This window comes from Ranitomeya imitator, chromosome 7 (genome assembly GCF_032444005.1).
Source record: "Ranitomeya imitator isolate aRanImi1 chromosome 7, aRanImi1.pri, whole genome shotgun sequence".
NCBI classification, from domain to species: domain Eukaryota; kingdom Metazoa; phylum Chordata; class Amphibia; order Anura; family Dendrobatidae; genus Ranitomeya; species Ranitomeya imitator.
In genome coordinates, this window is record NC_091288.1 from 63,337,859 (window position 1) to 63,356,838 (window position 18,980).

At 43.2% G+C, this 18,980-nt stretch overlaps 1 protein-coding gene across 2 annotated transcripts in view; it reads right to left on the reverse strand.

Annotated features, from left to right (window-relative positions):
- The window catches only part of LOC138644706 (putative methyltransferase DDB_G0268948), a 65,865-nt gene that overhangs the window by 23,925 nt on the left and 22,960 nt on the right, over positions 1 to 18,980 (reverse strand). For both annotated transcript variants that reach the window (XM_069733387.1, XM_069733386.1), the window contains 2 exons: positions 13,859 to 14,022; positions 13,554 to 13,767 (listed from right to left, as the gene is read on the reverse strand). In XM_069733387.1, coding sequence (XP_069589488.1) covers positions 13,554 to 13,767; positions 13,859 to 14,022 — 378 coding nt within the window. The remainder of the gene's footprint in view (positions 1 to 13,553; positions 13,768 to 13,858; positions 14,023 to 18,980) is intronic.

The window sequence follows — 18,980 nt, forward strand, 5'->3', positions numbered from 1 at the left end:
CATACAACATACATACTACATACATGCTACATACATACTACATACAACATGCTACATACATACTACATACATACAACATGCTAGATACATACATACTACATGCATACTACATGCATACTACTTGCATACATACTACATGCATACTACATGCATACATACTACATGCATACATACATACTACATACATACATACATACTACATACATACATGCTACATACATACTACATACATACATGCTACATACATACATACATACTACATACATGCTACATACATACTACATACATACAACATGCTGCATACATACTACATGCATACATACTACATGCATACATACTACATGCATACATACTACATGCATACATACTACATGCATACATACTACATACATACAACATGCATACTACATACATACATACAATACATACATACAGTACATATAACATAGATTACATACTCACCATCATTTGTCATTTTGATCCCCGAAGCCAGTGTCATCTGTAAAAAAGATTAAAATAACAAACAAACAATATACTCCCTGATCTGCAGAAATGCATGTGGAGAACGGCAGCATCAGCTGATGTGACCGCTCTCTAGTGGTCCCAGGAACACAATGACGGGAGGAAGGTATCCTTCCGCATTGTATTCCTCCGCCGCTGTAAAAAAAAATAGTCCGTAGTCTCACTTTTGGCATTGCTCTGTGAGAAAGTTTCCCACGCAGCAATTACCATAATGTGAGACCAGTGAACTCTAGTAACCTCTCAGTGATGCACTGCAGGAGCCATTGTCTCCTGTCAGTGTGTCACTGGAGGTCCTATAGAGCAATGACGTTACCCGATGTCACTGTTCTATAGGGGAGATCGTTGTGGGACACTCGTTATTAATTGGACTACGGCGGACAGGTAGTATATGGTTTATTTTACGTTTTTTTGCAGGCGCTGAAGTATGGGAAGTATGGTTAAATGAAGAATATTAAAATACTTTTTTCCTAATGTGTGTGTTTTATTAACCCTTTACTAGTATTGGATTAATAATGGATAAGCGTCTTATTGACGCCTCTCCGTTATTAACCCGGCTTAATGTCACCTTACAATAGCAAGGTGACATTAACCCCTTATTTCCCCATATCCCATTGCTACACGGGAGTGGGAAGAGAGGGGCTAAGTGCCGGAATTGGCACATCCTACAGATGCGTCATTTCTGGGGCGCCTGCAGACTGGTATTTGTAGCCGGGGGGGCCAATATCCATGGCCCCTCTCTAGGCTATGAATATCAGCCCACAGCTGTCTGCGTAGCCTTTCTGGCTATAAAATATAGGGGGACCCCTCGTCATTTTTTTGGGGGGTCCCCCTATTTTAATAGCCAGTAAATGCTACACAGACAGCTGCGGGCTGATATTCATAGCAGGCTACAAATATTGGCCCCCGGCCATCGGCTTTCTCCCTCTGGCACAGAAAATTGCACCGGAGCCCACGCCGTTTTTTTTTAATTAAACACTCATTAAGGCCTCTTTCATACTTGCGGCAGGCCGACGTACCGACGCATGTTGTGAAATTTGTGCACGACGTGGGCAGCGGATGCAGTTTTTCAATGCATCCGCTGCCCATTCTGAAGTCCGGGGAGGAGGGGGCGGAGTTTCGGCCGCGCATGTGTAGTAGAAAATGGCGGACGTGAAAGACAAAAAAATGTTCAAACGTTTTTTCGTGCCGACGGTCCGCCAAAATATGACGGATCCGTTGCACGACGGATGCGATCCGTCACTAATACAAGTCTATGGGTAAAAAACACATCCTGCAAGCACATTTGCAGGATCCATAGAGTTGTATTAGCGCCGGATTGCGCCTGATGGCCACACATTTCATTCGTTTTTGCCGGATCCATCAAAAAAGCTGTTTCCGCCGGACGGAAAACACATACAGAGGAACGTTTTTTCTGCCCAGCGAAAATACACACAGCAACGGATCCGGCAAAAAACAGATGAAACGTGTAGCCATCAGGCGCAATCTGCCGCTAATACAACTCTATGAGAAAAAAACTGATCCGGCAGAAAAAAACGCATCCTCCGAGCAGATTTGCAGGATCCATTTTTTTTTCATAAAGTTGTATTGGTGCCAGATTGCGCCTGATGGCCACACGTTTCATCCGTTTTTTGCCGGATCCGTCGGACGGAAAACACATACAGAGGAACGGTTTTTCTGTCCGGCAAAAACACGCACAGCGACGGATCCGGCAAAAAACGGATGAAACGTGTGACCATCAGGCGCAATTAGGCGCTGATGTCCCATCGGACGATGCCTGCACACCCGCACAGACCCCCGGCAGGCCGCACAGACCCCAGAGAGGCCCGTACAGACCCTCGGCAGGCCGCACAGACCCCAGAGAGGCCTGTACAGACCCCCGGCAGCCCGCACAGACCCCCCAGAGGCCTGCACAGACCCCCCACGTTCCCACACAGTCACGCAGTCTCCGCTCACGCACCGCCCACACTCTTCCCCCCTCTGAAACAGGATGTACAAGGACAGAAAGGGCTTATTTTAATTCTGATATGTGTCCCATTGACTTGCATTGGTATCGAGTATCGGTATCGGTGATATCCGATTTTTTTTTTGGATATCGGCCGATCCAATCTGATACCAATATTTCCGAATATCGGAAGGTATCGCTCAACACTACTCATCGGTCCACAGGACTTGTTTTCAAAATGCATCATGCTTTCCTAGATGTTCTTTTGCATGCTTCTGATGCTGAATTTTATGGTGAGTATGCAGAGAGGTTTTCTTTTGATGACTATGCCATGAAGGCCACATTTCTGCTGGTGTCACTGAACAGTAGAACAGTGTACCACAACTTCAGAGTCTGATAAATCTTCCTGAAGGTTTTTTGCAGTCAAACGAGGGTTCTGATTTGCCACTGAAAGTTTGCTTGGTCTCCTAAGCCACTGACTTTCAGGGCTTATCTACAGCATTCTATAATTGGCATCACGTGAAATCCCTTACAAGCATTCCCTCAGCACTTTTATTGCGTGCCCAGGGCTACGGACCGGGTCATTGCTGCCATGACCACCTCTTTAAGAATCGTCCGACCCGGTTCCGAGTACCCCACGGCCCTAGCGGGTGTGGCACTTGCGCAGTGGCATCTATTGTCAAGCGATAGATGCTACTGCGCATGCACCGCCAGTGCCATTTTGCTGAAGGAAAGAAAAAATTGTTTCAACAAAATGGTGCCACTATGGCACTTGCGCAGTAGAATCTATCGGCAAGCAATAGCTGCTACTGCAGATGTACTGATGCCGACACCATTTTGCTGAAGTATATATTTTTTCTAAGCCAACAATATTACATGCATTATGTAAAATAGGAGGCAGGTCACTGAAGTATCAGTGACCTGTCATAAGCTCATAAGGATGAATATGTGAACAAAGCACCACATAAAGATCTGCCCGCAAGCCGCCCTGGAGCACGAGAATGTCATTAACTGAAAACTGCAAATACAGAATAAACAACAACAAGATCCAGATCTCCAACAACAACAACAAGATCTCTCCAGGCCCCAAGGTATAATAAAAAGATTTAAAAAAATCTTATATTCACATTACCGCTCACTTCTGCTCTTCATAGTCACCCACATGGTCTTCAACACATCTCATCTTTGCTGTTCACACTGAAACCCCAGACCTCTTCACGCTAGGCTGAGGACAGTTTAGTGCAAGTAACTATAAAGTCAGGATGACATGACGTGCACTGTGACCTTGAGCGTGCGTGCATGTACAGAACTGCTCTGAGGCTCTTGAAAACTGAGCTATCATATATCAAGTCCCTTATTATTAAAATACGTTATTTTATTATCACACCATAAAATAACCAAGAATGGACAAAAAAAATATACAACAAAAAACAATAAATGTTCACACCGGATAGTAAATAACCCACCCTGATATCATCATGTGCTTAGTAACAACCTGACAACCTAGGGAAGTGATATGGCGTCCCCACTCCTCGGCGGCTGTCCCTGAAATGCCCTACTTGTCTCAATCTCAATACAATGTAAAAACATAAATCAGAGGTATACATAAGATCAAACAAGGTCTCTGTCTATATGCAACTGAAATATTGCAATAAACAGGGTGAGATATATACTAGTACAAATTGTGAAAATATGATATAACAGATGTTGATAATGGGGAAAACTAAATTGCCCTATAAACTCAAGACTACCTGCCAGCGGAGGTTGGCACCCTAGATATTCAACATTGGCGCCCCCACTCCACGGCAGCTGTCCCTTGCGTGCCCTATAGTGTCCTAAATCAACAATACCTTAATAACATCTTATGAGCAATTTATAAACCAACAGGGTCAACTATGCCCATGAATGTTAACATATTGATAGCACATCAACAGGAAGGCAAAAAAAGAGCACTCATCTGGCTTCATGTAAATTTCTCAATGCGTTTCACCAAGCGGCTCATCAGGAGGCCAAGTAAAAAGATGGTAAATCATGATATCCAGTGTTATTATGTCCTTTTTCAAAAGACCTGTTTAGATAACCCACTTTTTTAGACCATTCCCCAAACTTACTCTATCTTCTTTTTAGGAGGGAGTAACCAATAGTAGATACCAGCATCAATTTACTCTATAAACCTGGGGAATATGTGCCACATTATTAGACAATAGAGCTCCCTCTAGTCTCAGTGCACATGCCCGGAAGTGACACGCATCAGATCTAATGCGAGTCAGCTTTCCACTATGGAACGCACAAAGACACCGGTGGTATGGTGCCCATAACCAGAAGACTGCGCACACCTGCATCCCAAGCTGAAGCACATGTGGACCAGCTGTGAAAATGGTATGTGATCCAGCCTGAGGAGCAATCCTTCTCTACAGCAACAAAAAATGTATGTGGGTGTTATTTAATCCTTTAGTGACCACAAATACGTCTTTTTACTGACCTGCATTATTAGAGACTGGCACCCCACTACAGGTGACAATCCAGCAGCTCTCAGCTGTCCACTATAGCTGACAACTTGCTGCATCAGCCACGATCAGTGCTGGTACAGACTATAGTCGTTTAACCCCTTAAATGCTGCGCTCAATAATGACTACAGCATCTAGATGGTTAACAAAGTGTGGGGGCTCCCTCTTTAACCCCATCAGCACCCTGAGATCTTGATCGTGTGGTACTGATGCTTGCGATGGCAGTTCATGGCCAAATAATGGCCTTAGAGTCTTCCAGCTACAGTGGCCTGTTAAGAAGTTAGAAACGGTCAGGTGGTAAAAATAAACTTCTTCATTGCTGTCATGTTACTTTGCATTAATTCCTGAAAAGCACCTGAAGGGTTAATGAACTATCTGACAGCAGTTTTCAATATGTTGGGGTGTTGTTTTTAACATAGTATCACTTTGGGGGGATTCCAACATATAGGACCACCAAAGTCACTTCAAATCTTAATAGGTCCCAAAATTAGACAAGTTTTGTAAATTTCCTTGAAAAAAAATGAAAAATTACTGCTACATTTTTAAACTTTGTAAAATTCTAAGATAAACAATGTTTTACAAATGGTGCTGATGTAAAGCAGACATGAGGGAAACTGTATTTACTATTTTTTTGTGTGGTATTACTATCTGGATTAAAGGGTTAATCATTCAAAGTACAAAAATTGCTAATTTCTTGACATTTTTGGAAAAATTTCTGATATTTTTCTAAACAAATGCAGAAAATTTTGACATAAATTTACCATTACCATAAAGTACAATGTATCATGAAAAAAACAGTCTAAAAATCAATGGGATATGTGGAAGCTTTCCAGAGTTATTGCCACATAAAGTGACACTGGTCAGATTTAAAAAAATTGGCCAGGTCACTGAGGGGTTAACTCCAAAAGAATTGCTCCACATTCCATAAAAATATGTCATCCTTAGCAGGTATATTTAATCGCTCCCCATTCTTTAAAAAATATATATAATCCTTAACAGGAAGGATTTAAAGGAGTAGCCTCATAAAGAATAAGAGTGGAACAAGGAACTACCTTCTTTATTTTGAACTTGCCAAGTGCACCAGACATGGTGTCAGGTGAACATACAGAAATATACAGATATATTTAGATAAGTCACAGACTTATCAAGGGTAGTAACGGTGCAAACGGTCAGAGATTTATGCAAATCAAGGTCCATTAGAAGGCCGTATTCACAAAAAACAAGCATAATATATCTGCTTATTTAATCATTTTGGGGTTAATTAATCCATTCGGAATATCCATTTACTCTCCCTTTTAAGTATATTTCTATTTTGCTCTCCCTCCCTGGGGTTAGATGTTATCACCTCTATAACAGAGAGGGAGATCTTCTCCCCTATCTCCCCATGATATACCCTATTCATATGTTTTGCTGGCGGTGTCATGATCATTCCTTATATCACCCAAATGTTCGCCCACCCTCCTTCTTAACTACCCGTTGGTTATCCCAACATAATCTAGGGGGCAGGAACATATGGCAATGTAGGCTAAACCTGCAGTTTTGCAGTTAGAGAAGTCCCTCTAATAGAAAGTTTTACCTGTGGATGAGCTCGTAAATTATTTATTTGGTCTCAGCCCTATGCAAAACTGACAATCCTCACATCTAAAGAAATCGCAAGTTTTTCTATCCAGCCATGTACCTACACTTTGTTTTTTATACTAACTCTGTACTAAATAATCCTTAATGGAGCGCCCTCTCCTATATGTAATGGTGGAAGAACTTCCCATCAAACCTCTAAGGTCTGGACCTAACCTCAGAACGTCCCAGTGTTTCTTAAGTACTTCGAAGACGCGGTCATGTTGACTGTCAAATTTACCTATGATCCTTGTGATCACAGTTGGGGCTTCTTCTTTTCTTCTTGGTTGGTTTTGAAGAAGGGACTGTCTATCTTTATTTTCTGCAAACATGCGGGCAGAATCTAGAATATATTGGGGGTAAACCTTTTCCTTGAACCTACCATTCATATCCCTTGCTTGTTTATGAAATTCCTGGATACTGGAGCAGTTCCTCCTCAATCTGAGGAACTTCCCCCTGAGATACCTTTTTTGAGGGGGGTTGGGTGGTGGGTATCCCAGTTTAGGAGGCTGTTGGTACTGGTGGGATTACGATAGATATGTGTTCCTAATGTTCCATCTTGTTCTTTTTGATGACTACATGCAGAAATGGTAGTTGGTTGCTATTTAATTCAGATGTAAATTTCAGACCCACCCTATTTATATTGAGTTCTGTGACTAAACCAAGGAACTGCTCACCAGTACCAGACCAGATGATGAATATGTCATCAATAAATCTGTACTAGACTCCTATGTGGGGGTGCCACCACATAGAAGTCTCATCCCCAAAGACTATGGTTTCCTCCCACCTGCCCAGGGACAGGTTGGCATATGATGGGGCACAGGGGCTCCATATCATGGTGCCCTGAGCTGGTGGAAGCACTTTGTGTCAAAGAGGAAACAATTGTGAGTAAGGGTAAACCTAAAAAGATTAAAGTCATTATGTCTATTACATTCAATTGATCTTGATTTGAGAAAGCGATATACGCCTTTAATGCCAGACTCATGAGGGATGTTGTTCTATAATTCTTCCACATATGCTAAGGTGTATTGATAACATATTTTATTTTAATAATATTAAGGGTCTTGGTATATGATAGCTTAAATTGGAGACTTTTTCTTCTCTATTTATCTTTCCCAAATTGCTCTTGAAAGCTGGAAGTCCTAGAATAGTGTGAAAGAAGCCTAGAGATTCAGTGCTCAGTGGCGGAGATAAGAAGATATGAGGAATACCAGATGAGTGACGATATGGAGCTGAAGATTTGACTGGTAAAATGATTATAAGTATAATTTGTTTTAATCTTGTGATGGCCATTTGCGGTTCAGAAACAGCCAGCTCCCATCATTTTGTTAAATAAGTGCGAAAGCGAATTACTAAAAAAAAAAAAATCTGTATTTTGGCAATATTCAAGAAGAATTTAATTCTACTTCAATATATTTGCTCATCTCTAGACACTAGTAAAATATCATGATAAACAGCAGTAAATGATAACAGCAGAATTGTGTTATAATGTACAGTAGGAAAGGAGTATAGATACTACCTATGTTATACAGCTGGTGAAATAAGCATTGAACACGTTACCAATTTTCTACGTAAATCTATTTCTAGAGGTGCTACTGAGTCATGACACAAGCAAAAAGTATTCAACACATGGAGAGAAAGATGCAAAAAGCCATGGAAAGCCATGACACCAATTGAAATCTATCAATCTGGACACTTAGGGTATGTGCAGACAATCAGGAATTGGCAGCGCTTTGGATGCAGCGCATGTCCACTGTGTCCAAAGCAGGTGAATCTGTATGTGTTCACTGAACCATGCGGATTCACGGCGTCCAATACATTCTATGGGTGAAATTTCTCTTGCGGAGACTCTGTAAGAGAAATTGACATGCTGTGGTCTGGAGAGACGCGCCACATGTCCGTTTCCACGGGTGAACCGCTGACGTCTTTGGCCGCATAGTGGACATGGGATTTCTTGCAATCCCATCCATTATGCTATAACAGCTGGACGCTGCAGGTTGGACGCTGTACAAGTACGCAGCGTCCAACACGCAGCGTTTATTGATCGTCTGTACATACCCTTTGTGAATAATAATATCAGCTGGTTTAACGGATGGACTATAAAAAGGTGTCTCATTTTCAAGGTGCCACACAAGAAATATCTCATGATAGGAAAACCAGTGAGCTGCCTCAATACCTTAACAACCTTATTGTTGCAAAACTGTTGTGAATTCTGTGGCAGAGCTCCCTCCTGTGGTCACAAGTGGTACTTCGGCTGATTCTCTCTGTGAGCTTCCATTGGTGGAGGAAAGTGGTACTGCGGCTTCTGAGTTTCCTTCCTCAGGTGATGTGGTGAAGTCGTTAGGTGCTGCTCTATTTAACTCCACCTAGTGCTTTGATCCTGGCCTCCAGTCACTGTTCTAGTATTGGACCTGTTTCCTCCTGGATCGTTCCTGTGGCCTGCTGCTCTGCATAGCTAAGTTCTGCTTTGCTATTTTGTTTGCTGTTTTTTTCTGTCCAGCTTGTCTATTTGTTTTTTCCTGCTTGCTGGAAGCTCTGGGACGCAGAGGGTGTACCTCCGTGCCGTTAGTTCGGTACGGAGGGTCTTTTTGCCCCCTTTGCGTGGTTTTTGTAGGGTTTTGTGTTGAAAGTTACCTTTCCTATCCTCGCTCTGTTCAGAAAGTCGGGCCTCACTTTGCTAAATCTATTTCATCTCTACGTTTGTCTTTTCATCTTAACTCAGTCATTATATGTGGGGGCTGCCTTTTCCTTTGGGGTATTTCTCTGAGGCAAGGTAGGCTTATTTTCTATCTTCAGGCTAGCTAGTTTCTCAGGCTGTGCCGAGTTGCATAGGTAGCGTTAGGCGCAATCCACGGCTGCCTCTAGTGTGGTTGGAGAGGATTAGGGATTGCGGTCAGCAGAGTTCCCACGTCTCAGAGCTCGTTCTATGTTTTTGGGTTATTGTCAGGTACTGAATTATCTTATCATAACACAAAACATACTGATGGCATTGGTTGCAAAAGGGTTTCTAAATTACTGAATGTTTCAGTGAGCACTGTTGGAGACATAATTCAGAAGTGTAAAGAACATAATTTCACCATGAAATGGCCACAACCAAGTACTCCCCGCAAGATTTCAGGTAGACGATTAAAAAGAATAATTCGGAAGAGTTGTCCAGGAGCCAAGGACCACATGTGGAGAGCTACAGAAATAACAAAAAACTGACTGACACTTCCAAATCATAAATTTAAAAAAACTAACCATCACATCCAAACATAGACTAAGTATGAACAGGTGCTGAACCTAGAGTCACCAACTCATACACAGTCAAATAAATAAGGCAGCACACTGTAGCGACAAAACCTTTCCTCTCTGAGAATACAGTCTTCATCTGAATGGGAACCTAATTCATTAGCCTAATTCATTAGGCTTCTGACTGAGCACTCCTCCTTTTAGCCATAGGTGGTTTCAATCACAGCAGGACCACTACCCCTCCATAGCGAGAGAGATTTAGTCAAAGAGAGGACTCACATTAGTTTCCCATTCAGATGAAGACTGTATTCTCAGAGGTGAAAGGCATTGTTAGGCCCTTGTATACGAGAAATGCCTTATCGTGGCTACAAGGTACACATAAATTGGCCAATTTATTTGTATTCATTAGCCTTCTGACTGAGCACTCCTCCTTTTAGCCATAAGTGTTTTTAATCACAGCAGGACCACTACCCTTCCACAGCGAGAGAGATTTAGTCACATAGAGGACTCACATTAGGTTCCCATTCAGATGAAGACTGTATTCTCAGAGAGGAAAGGCACTGTTAGGCCCTTGTATACGAGAAATGCCTTTTTGTGGCTACAAGGTACACATAAATTGGCCAATTTATGCGCTAAACTTTCTCCATTTTTCATATTTCCAGTGCAGTAATGCAATTCAATTTTCATGTTTCATGTTTGCAGGTTTTGGCGTTGCAGTGTGCTGCCTTATTTGTCTTCCAAATCATGCAACAAATAAAATTGCACTCGGTAATGCTAAAGCATGAAACATGTAATATATGAAATATGAATAGCATTACTGCTCTTGAAAATAAGAAAAAAATGGAGATACTTAGCACATAATTTGGCCAATTCATGCATGCCTAGCAGCTAACGACAAGGTAGTCTCTGGTTTGCTGGACTCTTAGCACCACGCCGGGTGTCAGTTCACTCACCCACACTGCAGTTGGTTCCTCTCTTCCTCATGCTCACATGCTCCCAGCAGCACTTCCAGCCGGGTCTCTGGCCATGTTCTAAAGGTATGCGCTCTTGCTCCCGCACTCCTAAAGGGCCAGCGCATGCACTTGCTATTTCCTCCCCAGCCAAATGGTTTTGAGGTAGTATGTACTGTATATATTGCTTCCTCTCCACTGGGGAGGTGCCTGAGCAACCTTCCTGTTTACAGTTTAAGTTGTGAAAGGTCACTCAACTTCAATGGCCTGCATGCACGCTCACCACACAAGACTCCACTGCTGACCAAAAAGAATGTTTAAGTGTATTTAAACTTTGCTCAACATGATTTAGACAACTCTATGAAATACTGGGAGAATATAGTGTGGTTAGGTGAGACCAAAATGACATTATACACCAGTTGGAGGCCAAAAGGCACTGCATATCTTCCCCAAAATTACATACCAACAGTAACGTTTGGAGGTGGGAACATCATGGTGGGAACATCATGGTGTGAGGCTGTTTTTCAGCATACAGCACTGGCAAGCTTCATACAGTTGTGGCCAAAAGTATTGACACCCCTGCAATTCTGTCAGATAATACTCAGTTTCTTCCTGAAAATAATTGCAAACACAAAATCTTTGTTATTATTATCTTCATTTAATTTGTCTTAAATGAAAAAACACAAAAAGAGTTGCCCTAAAGCCAAATTGGATATAATTCCACACCAAACATAAAAAAGGTGGTGGACAAAAGTATTGGCACTGTTCGAAAAATCATGTGATGCTTCTCTAATTTGTGTAATTAACAGCACCTGTAACTTGTGGCACCTAACAGGTGTTGGCAATAACTAAATCACACTTGCAATCAGTTCACATGGATTAAAGTTGACTCAACCTCTGTCCTGTGTCCTTGTGTGTACCACATTGAGCATGGAGAAAAGAAAGAAGACCAAAGAACTGTCTGAGGACTTGAGAAACCAAATTGTGAGGAAGCATGAGCAATCTCAAGGCTACAGGTCCATCTCCAAAGACCTGAATGTTCCTGTGTCTACCGTGCGCAGTGTCATCAAGAAGTTTAAAGCCCATGGCACTGTGGCTAACCTCCCTAGATGTGGACGGAAAAGAAAAATTGACAAGAGATTTCAGATCCGCAAGATTGTGCGGATGTTGGATAAAGAACCTCGACTAACATCCAAACAAATTCAAGCTGCCCTGCAGTCCGAGGGTACAACAGTGTCAACCCGTACTATCCGTCGGCGTCTGAATGAAAAGGGACTGTATGGTAGGAGACCCAGGAAGACTCCACTTCTTACCCCAAGACATAAAAAAGCCAGGCTGGAGTTTGCCAAAACTTACCTGAAAAAGCCTAAAACGTTTTGGAAGAATGTTCTCTAATCAGATGAGACAAAAGTAGAGCTTTTTGGGCAAAGGCATCAACATAGAGTTTACAGGAGAAAAAAAGAGGCATTCAAAGAAAAGAACACTGTCCCTACAGTCAAACATGGCGGAGGTTCCCTGATGTTATGGGGTTGCTTTGCTGCCTCTGGCACTGGACTGCTTGACCGTGTGCATGGCATTATGAAGTCTGAAGACTAGCAACAAATTTTGCAGCATAATGTAGGGCCCAGTGTGAGATAGCTGGGTCTCCCTCAGAGGTCATGGGTCTTCCAGCAGGACAATGACCCAAAACACACTTCAAAAAGCACTAGAAAATGGTTTGAGAGAAAGCACTGGAGACTTCTAAGGTGGCCAGCAATGAGTCCAGACCTGAATCCCATAGAACGCCTGTGGAGAGATCTAAAAATGGCAGTTTGGAGAAGGCACCCTTCAAATATCAGGGACCTGGAGCAGTTTGACAAAGAAGAATGGTCTAAAATTCCAGCAGAGCATTATAAGAAACTCATTGATGGTTACCGGAAGCAGTTGGTCACAGTTATTTTGGCTAAAGGTTGTGCAACCAAGTATTCGGCTGAGGGTGCCAATACTTTTGTCTGGCCCATTTTTGGAGTTTTGTGTGAAATGATCAATGTTTTGCTTTCTGCTTCATTCTCTTTTGTGTTTTTTCATTTAAGACAAATTAAATGAAGATAATAATACCAAAGAATTTGTTCAGGAAGAAACGGGGTATTATCTGACAGAATTGCAGGGGTGTCAATACTTTTGGCCGCAACTGTATATTTGAAGGAAGGATGAATGGACAAATCTACCGAAACATTCTTGATAAAATCTACTGCCATCTACCAGGATGATGAAGATGAAATGAGGGTAGAAATTTCAGCAAGACAATGATCCCAAACTTACAGCCAAGGAAACTATCAATTTAGAGAAAGAAGATAAAGCTGCTGGAATGGCCAAGAGCCAATCACCTTACCTGAATCCAATAGAAAATTTATGGAAGGAACTAAAGCTCACAGTTATAGGAGCCCACTGAACCTTCAGGATTTGAAGAAAGGGCCAGATCACACTTCAGCAATGCACACGACTAGTTTCTCCATACAGGAGGTGTCTTGATGCTGTCATCACCAACAAAGGCTGTTGTGTGAAGATATAAATAAATTTCAGTAAGTGTGCTCAATACTTTTTCTCTGTGTAATTTCTCATTATTGCACATTATTTAATTTATGCACATCTATAACTTGATTTCTTTGCCGCTGTGGATTGGACAGGTTGTTGCCGACTTCTGGTGAGTGTTTCGAGTCAATTGCACATTTTAGAAATATATTTACGTAGAAAATTAGTGACATATTCAACAGTTACTTCTCCCGCAGTATGTAATCTGTAAGTTACCTCTGACATTACTGCATTCAGGTCATCTGATACATTTCTGTATTCAAGCTCACTCGATAGTACGAAAGCGTGGAAAGCCAAGCATCCTCTCGTCTTCAAGACTCGAACTGTCTCATCGAGAAACTTGTCTAATGTGAACCAATGTGCAGCAAGTCCAGCATTTACCAGGTCCACAGAAGCATTCTTCAGTGGTAACTTCTCAGCCGGAGCCACCCTATATACAGAGGACAGACGATTACCAGTGTCACTTATGCCATCTAATGATCCCACATCAGAATAATTAGTAAATCCAGCTTAGTACTCACATGTAGGTCACATTTTTTGCCAAAGTCATTTGCTCAGCCACACTTATCTGTGATTCACTGATGTCTAGTCCCAGGACCTTTTTGAAGTGAGGAGCTAGAGGTAAAGTGTAACGTCCGGTCCCACAGCCAACATCCAGCGCCATTTCAAGGGGCCGCCCATTTGTCTTTATAAGGGATAGAGTGCATTTAGTAAAGCTAGAATTATTTGTACATAAAGTACACTATATTTATTATACTGATAGATGTAAATGTTAGGTACAATCATTTGATATTTTTTGCCATTTACATACATTGTACAATCAATTAAATACATTGGATCACATTACTAAAGCATTTCTTGTTTACACATAAGCATCAATAATATAATATTTGTATTTACAAGGGAAAATATTTGCTAGAAATGTATTGTATTTCACATTAGACCAACTTCCATGTATTCGTGCAGAAAAGCTATAGATCTTAGACATGCATTGTAAACTGTCATGTCAAATGGAAAGCCGAGACCCAGAAGATTTTTTTAAAGGAGCCTTCACACTGGAGAGTTGACTTTGTGCATGATGGATATGAAGTGGTATCTGTGATGGGGGGTGGGGGGGGGGGCGAAGGGGGGGGCGCCCCAGAGTCCTGGTTCATTGCAGTAATGTTATTCTTCCACCAGGGGGAGTGATGTTATGTCTGAAGGCAATGAAGGAGATCTTCTATCCAGGTATCACAACCATTACATACACCACCAGGAGGAGCAAAGGTTCTATCTACTAGGCCACTCCTCACACTTGGGTAAAGCTGGTGGGATGGGGAGAAAGTTAGAGAGTTCCTGGCTGGGGACCGACAAGGAAAGGTCTCCAGGTCGAGCTGGCTGGAGTGATCTTCAGTCAGATCCAGACTGCGATCTGAGGAGGACGAGGGTACACGGAGCTGCGTCTGCATCCCATGTGGCAGCATCCTAGGAAAGAACACGAAAGGAAGTGTGTTGCAGTGAGTGAGCAAGTCATAGCAACAGGAGTGAAACATCAGAGGGAGACCAGCTAGAAGCAGGCTGCCTCTTTCTGAAGCGCAGAACTGGTAGCCAGAACACCGAGGGAGTAAAGAGCTCTATGCCGTTACTTCAGAGACTGGCAGGACAGTTAATTCCACGTTACCTTCCCGACCATTTACACAGGAGGCACGGTAGCAACTTGTGGGAGCCGGGGCTTCTCTAGGGTCCCTATAAAAAGCCTCAGGCCACCGGTCATACGTGTTTTGTTCTATCCGACCACGGGGAACAGTGAGAGGAGTAACAACAGTGAGGAGCTTATGCAATAGGGACCTACTGTATTACTGTGCGCTAGGGGAAGGCTATTGATTTCCACCTGGATAAGGGGACACTGGATTTGCCTTCAGACCAGCCGGACTCTGCCTACCCTGTGGTCCCTACCCCGGACTGTGGATGCTATCCTATTGGATGATTCTCCCTCTCTCTGGCCTCATCAAGCGCAATCCGGGTCTTGCAGGTGCTGCTTAGGGATTTACACCTCTTCATCCTTGTGCACGCTGTAATTCAGCAGTGCATTCCACTGTGGAATGCAACCGAAGTGACGCTGAAGTACCTGCAACCGCATCTGACGTCACTTCCAGTTTCTGCACGCCAGATCATAGTGAGAGGAGGAGAGCAGGGGAGATCAGGGATACCCCCTGGCTCATACCACTCTGCTTTACCCAAAGGCACAGGAAGCGCAGTGAGGTCCTGTGTCCCGGGGGGGGAGGGGGGAGGGAGAGGGGAGGGGTTTGCCATCAAAGGGGAAGGCCAGGGCAATCTTTCTCAGTTTCTCGGTATGAAGGTATATGAAAAACAGTGCCTGTCGAAGGCCACAAAGCACCGCATGAGGACCTCCTCATGCCCCATAGGGACAGGAAAAAACACTGGAAGAGGAAGTGGGGTGGGATCTTTGTGTTTCCTGTCCTTATTATTGTGGGGAGCATCCTCCTGGGGTGCTGTCTTGGAGAGCGACTATAGAAAATCAAGTTCTTAACATTCCAAAAGGTTAGGAGGAGCTTATAGTTGTTTTAACACATTCGAGAAAAGCAGATTCTACATCGATGGTAAAAACTGAGACACTTTAAAAAAAATAAATACATTTGGTTGAAATTAGATCTTAAAGGATGGTTCAAATAGAAAAAAGGTTGCTTTCATCTGCAAACAATGCAATAATGATCTTCACACTATGTAAGAAATAAGTATTTTTTTTCTACTTCTGTAAAACTCCCTTTTTTAGAGACATATCTGTAACACCCCAGGTTTCTGGTCGTTACAGTGGCATTGCTTTCCTCACAGGGAGAGTGATGTCATGCTTGGAGGTGAGGAAGGATCTCTTTATCAAGTATCACAAACATGCAACATGCTCTTACTCCAGGCCAGAAGGGGGAGCTTTGATCCAGGTTATGGGTTGCTCCCCTATATATATTCTGACTGGAGGGAAAGTAGAATAGTCTGTCAGAGGGACAGAGCAGAGGAGGAGTCAGTCAGTCTGTGAAAGAGTCTGAGAGAGGAAAGGAGGGGCCATGCAGACGAGAGGATCTGCAGCTCCTGTGAGGAAAACTGGGGCCGTGCAGACTGAGTTCTGCAGCTCCTGGAAAGGAGAGAAAGGGACGGAATGAGTTGTAGAGAGCGTGAAGGAGGAAAAGAAGCAAAGGAGAGTGAAGAGCTGGAGGGAAGCTGCGACTGAGCTTCCTCCACGCTGAAGCGCAGATACCAGTAGCCAGAAGGCCGAGGTCGTGGGGAGTAACTTCATACCCCATGGCAGAAACTGACGGACAGCTGGATTTTAAGTCACCTGTCCACCATAAACACCTGAAGGCACAGTAACGCATAGAGCCTGGGTCGTGATAGAGATCCTGTAAAAAGGCTCGAGTTACCTGTCATATGGGTTGCGTCCTACCTGCAAGGAGGACAGAGAGCACGTGAGGACCTTGTGTGAGTCCTACGGCAGCAAGGAACTACAACACAGCGTGGAGTGGAAGGCTTCCAATGCCACCTGGTTAGGTGGATACCTCCGTCACTTCCAAGCCAGTCAGACCACACCAGCACCCGTGATCCGGTACCCTGGACTGTGGCTGCCTGAATTCTACAGTAAAAAAGGTAAAGAGAATGCAACTTTGTGTCCTCTGATTATTTCTGGCACCACACCATCTTTCCAAAAATACATTGGGAGCCCTGGGGAGCCAGCTTGTGGGAAGCCATATCATCCCTGCTGCCATAACATCACCCCAGTGGACCCCTTTAAGCAGCGTCGGTTAACCCTGACCGAATACCACAGGTGGTGTCACGAACAAACTTTATTTCTTTATTCAACAACCACTTTAAAGATTTTCCCCTTTACTTGGACACCCAGAGCCACGGAACGGGTCACTGCCACCGTGACACATCCATCTAAGAACTGGCCCGGTTCCGAGTACCCCACGGCCCTGGCGGGCGCTCCATATCCTACTTACCATGCAAAGTTTGATGGAAAGATACCACAGAATAGTTATTTTATGGGGAATAAAAGTGTATTGTAAATAAAACATGTAACATAAATTGAAAGGTTTCTGTCATATACCACAAATTGGAAATCATGTAATATTTCAATGTTATGTTGCTGTTACATTGCTCTGTAGTAAGGTTTTCCCTCATGTCAGTATTTCCTCACTTCAATTCAGTGTATGTTAGCCATGTTAAGAGGCTCACGTTTTAGCATTTCTGATTCAGAATTGTCTTTTTGCCTACTGTAATTGTGTATAACTACAAGAATTCAGCTTGGTAGTAACACTTCCTTAATCTTCGTATGTGCCTCCTGCAGTTAAATTAAGCTATCTGATGGAATCACTTTGTGTGAGTACAGATATATAGAGACAGCCATAGAAAGGGTCACTTCCATCTTTCTGTCAGTCCTTCTGTCTGTCTGTCACAGAAATCCCAAGTCGCTGATTGGTCGCGGCAAACGGCCATGACCAATCAACGACGGGCACAGTCCGGCGGCAAAATGGCCGCTCCTTACTCCCCGCAGTCAGCGCCCGCTCCATAATCCCCTCCAGTCAGCGCTCACAAAGGGTTAATAGCAGCGTTAATGGACCGCGCTATGCCGCGGTGTAACGCGCTTCGTTAACGCTGCTATTAACCCTGTGTGACCAACTTTTTACTATTGATGCTGCCTATGCAGCATCAATAGTAAAAAGATCTAGTGTTAAAAATAATTTAAAAAAAAAAAAAATCATTATATACTCACCCTCCGTTGGCCCCCCGGATCCAGCCGAGAGGCCTTTCCTGCTCCTCGCGATGCTCCGGTGACCGCTCCATGCATTGCGGTCTCGCGAGATGATGACGTAGCAGTCTCGCGAGACTGCAATGCACTTTTGGGACGCCTCGGCTGGATCCGGGGGGCCGACAGAGGGTGGGTATATAAGTATTTTTTATTTTAATTATTTTTTTAACAGCGATATGGTGCCCACTACGTGGGCTGTGTTAGATACTGCTTGGGCTGTGTTATATACTACATCTCTGTGCTATATACTACATGGCTGTGCAATATATTACGTGGCTGGGCAATATACTACATTGCTGTGCTCTATACTATGAGGCCTGGGTTATATACTGCATGAGCTGTGTTATATACTACGCCTCTGTGCTATATACTATGTAGCTGTGCTATATACTACGTGGCTGTGCAATATACTATGTGGCTGTGCAATATACTACGTGGCTGTGCAATATATTACGTGGCTGTGCAATATATTACGTGGCTGGGCAATATACTACATTGCTGTGCTCTATACTATGAGGCCTGGGTTATATACTGCATGAGCTGTGTTATATACTACGCCTCTGTGCTATATACTATGTAGCTGTGCTATATACTACGTGGCTGTGCAATATACTATGTGGCTGTGCAATATACTACGTGGCTGTGCAATATATTACGTGGCTGTGCAATATATTACGTGGCTGGGCAATATACTACATTGCTGTGCTCTATACTATGAGGCCTGGGTTATATACTGCATGAGCTGTGTTATATACTACGCCTCTGTGCTATATACTATGTAGCTGTGCTATATACTACGTGGCTGTGCAATATACTATGTGGCTGTGCAATATACTACGTGGCTG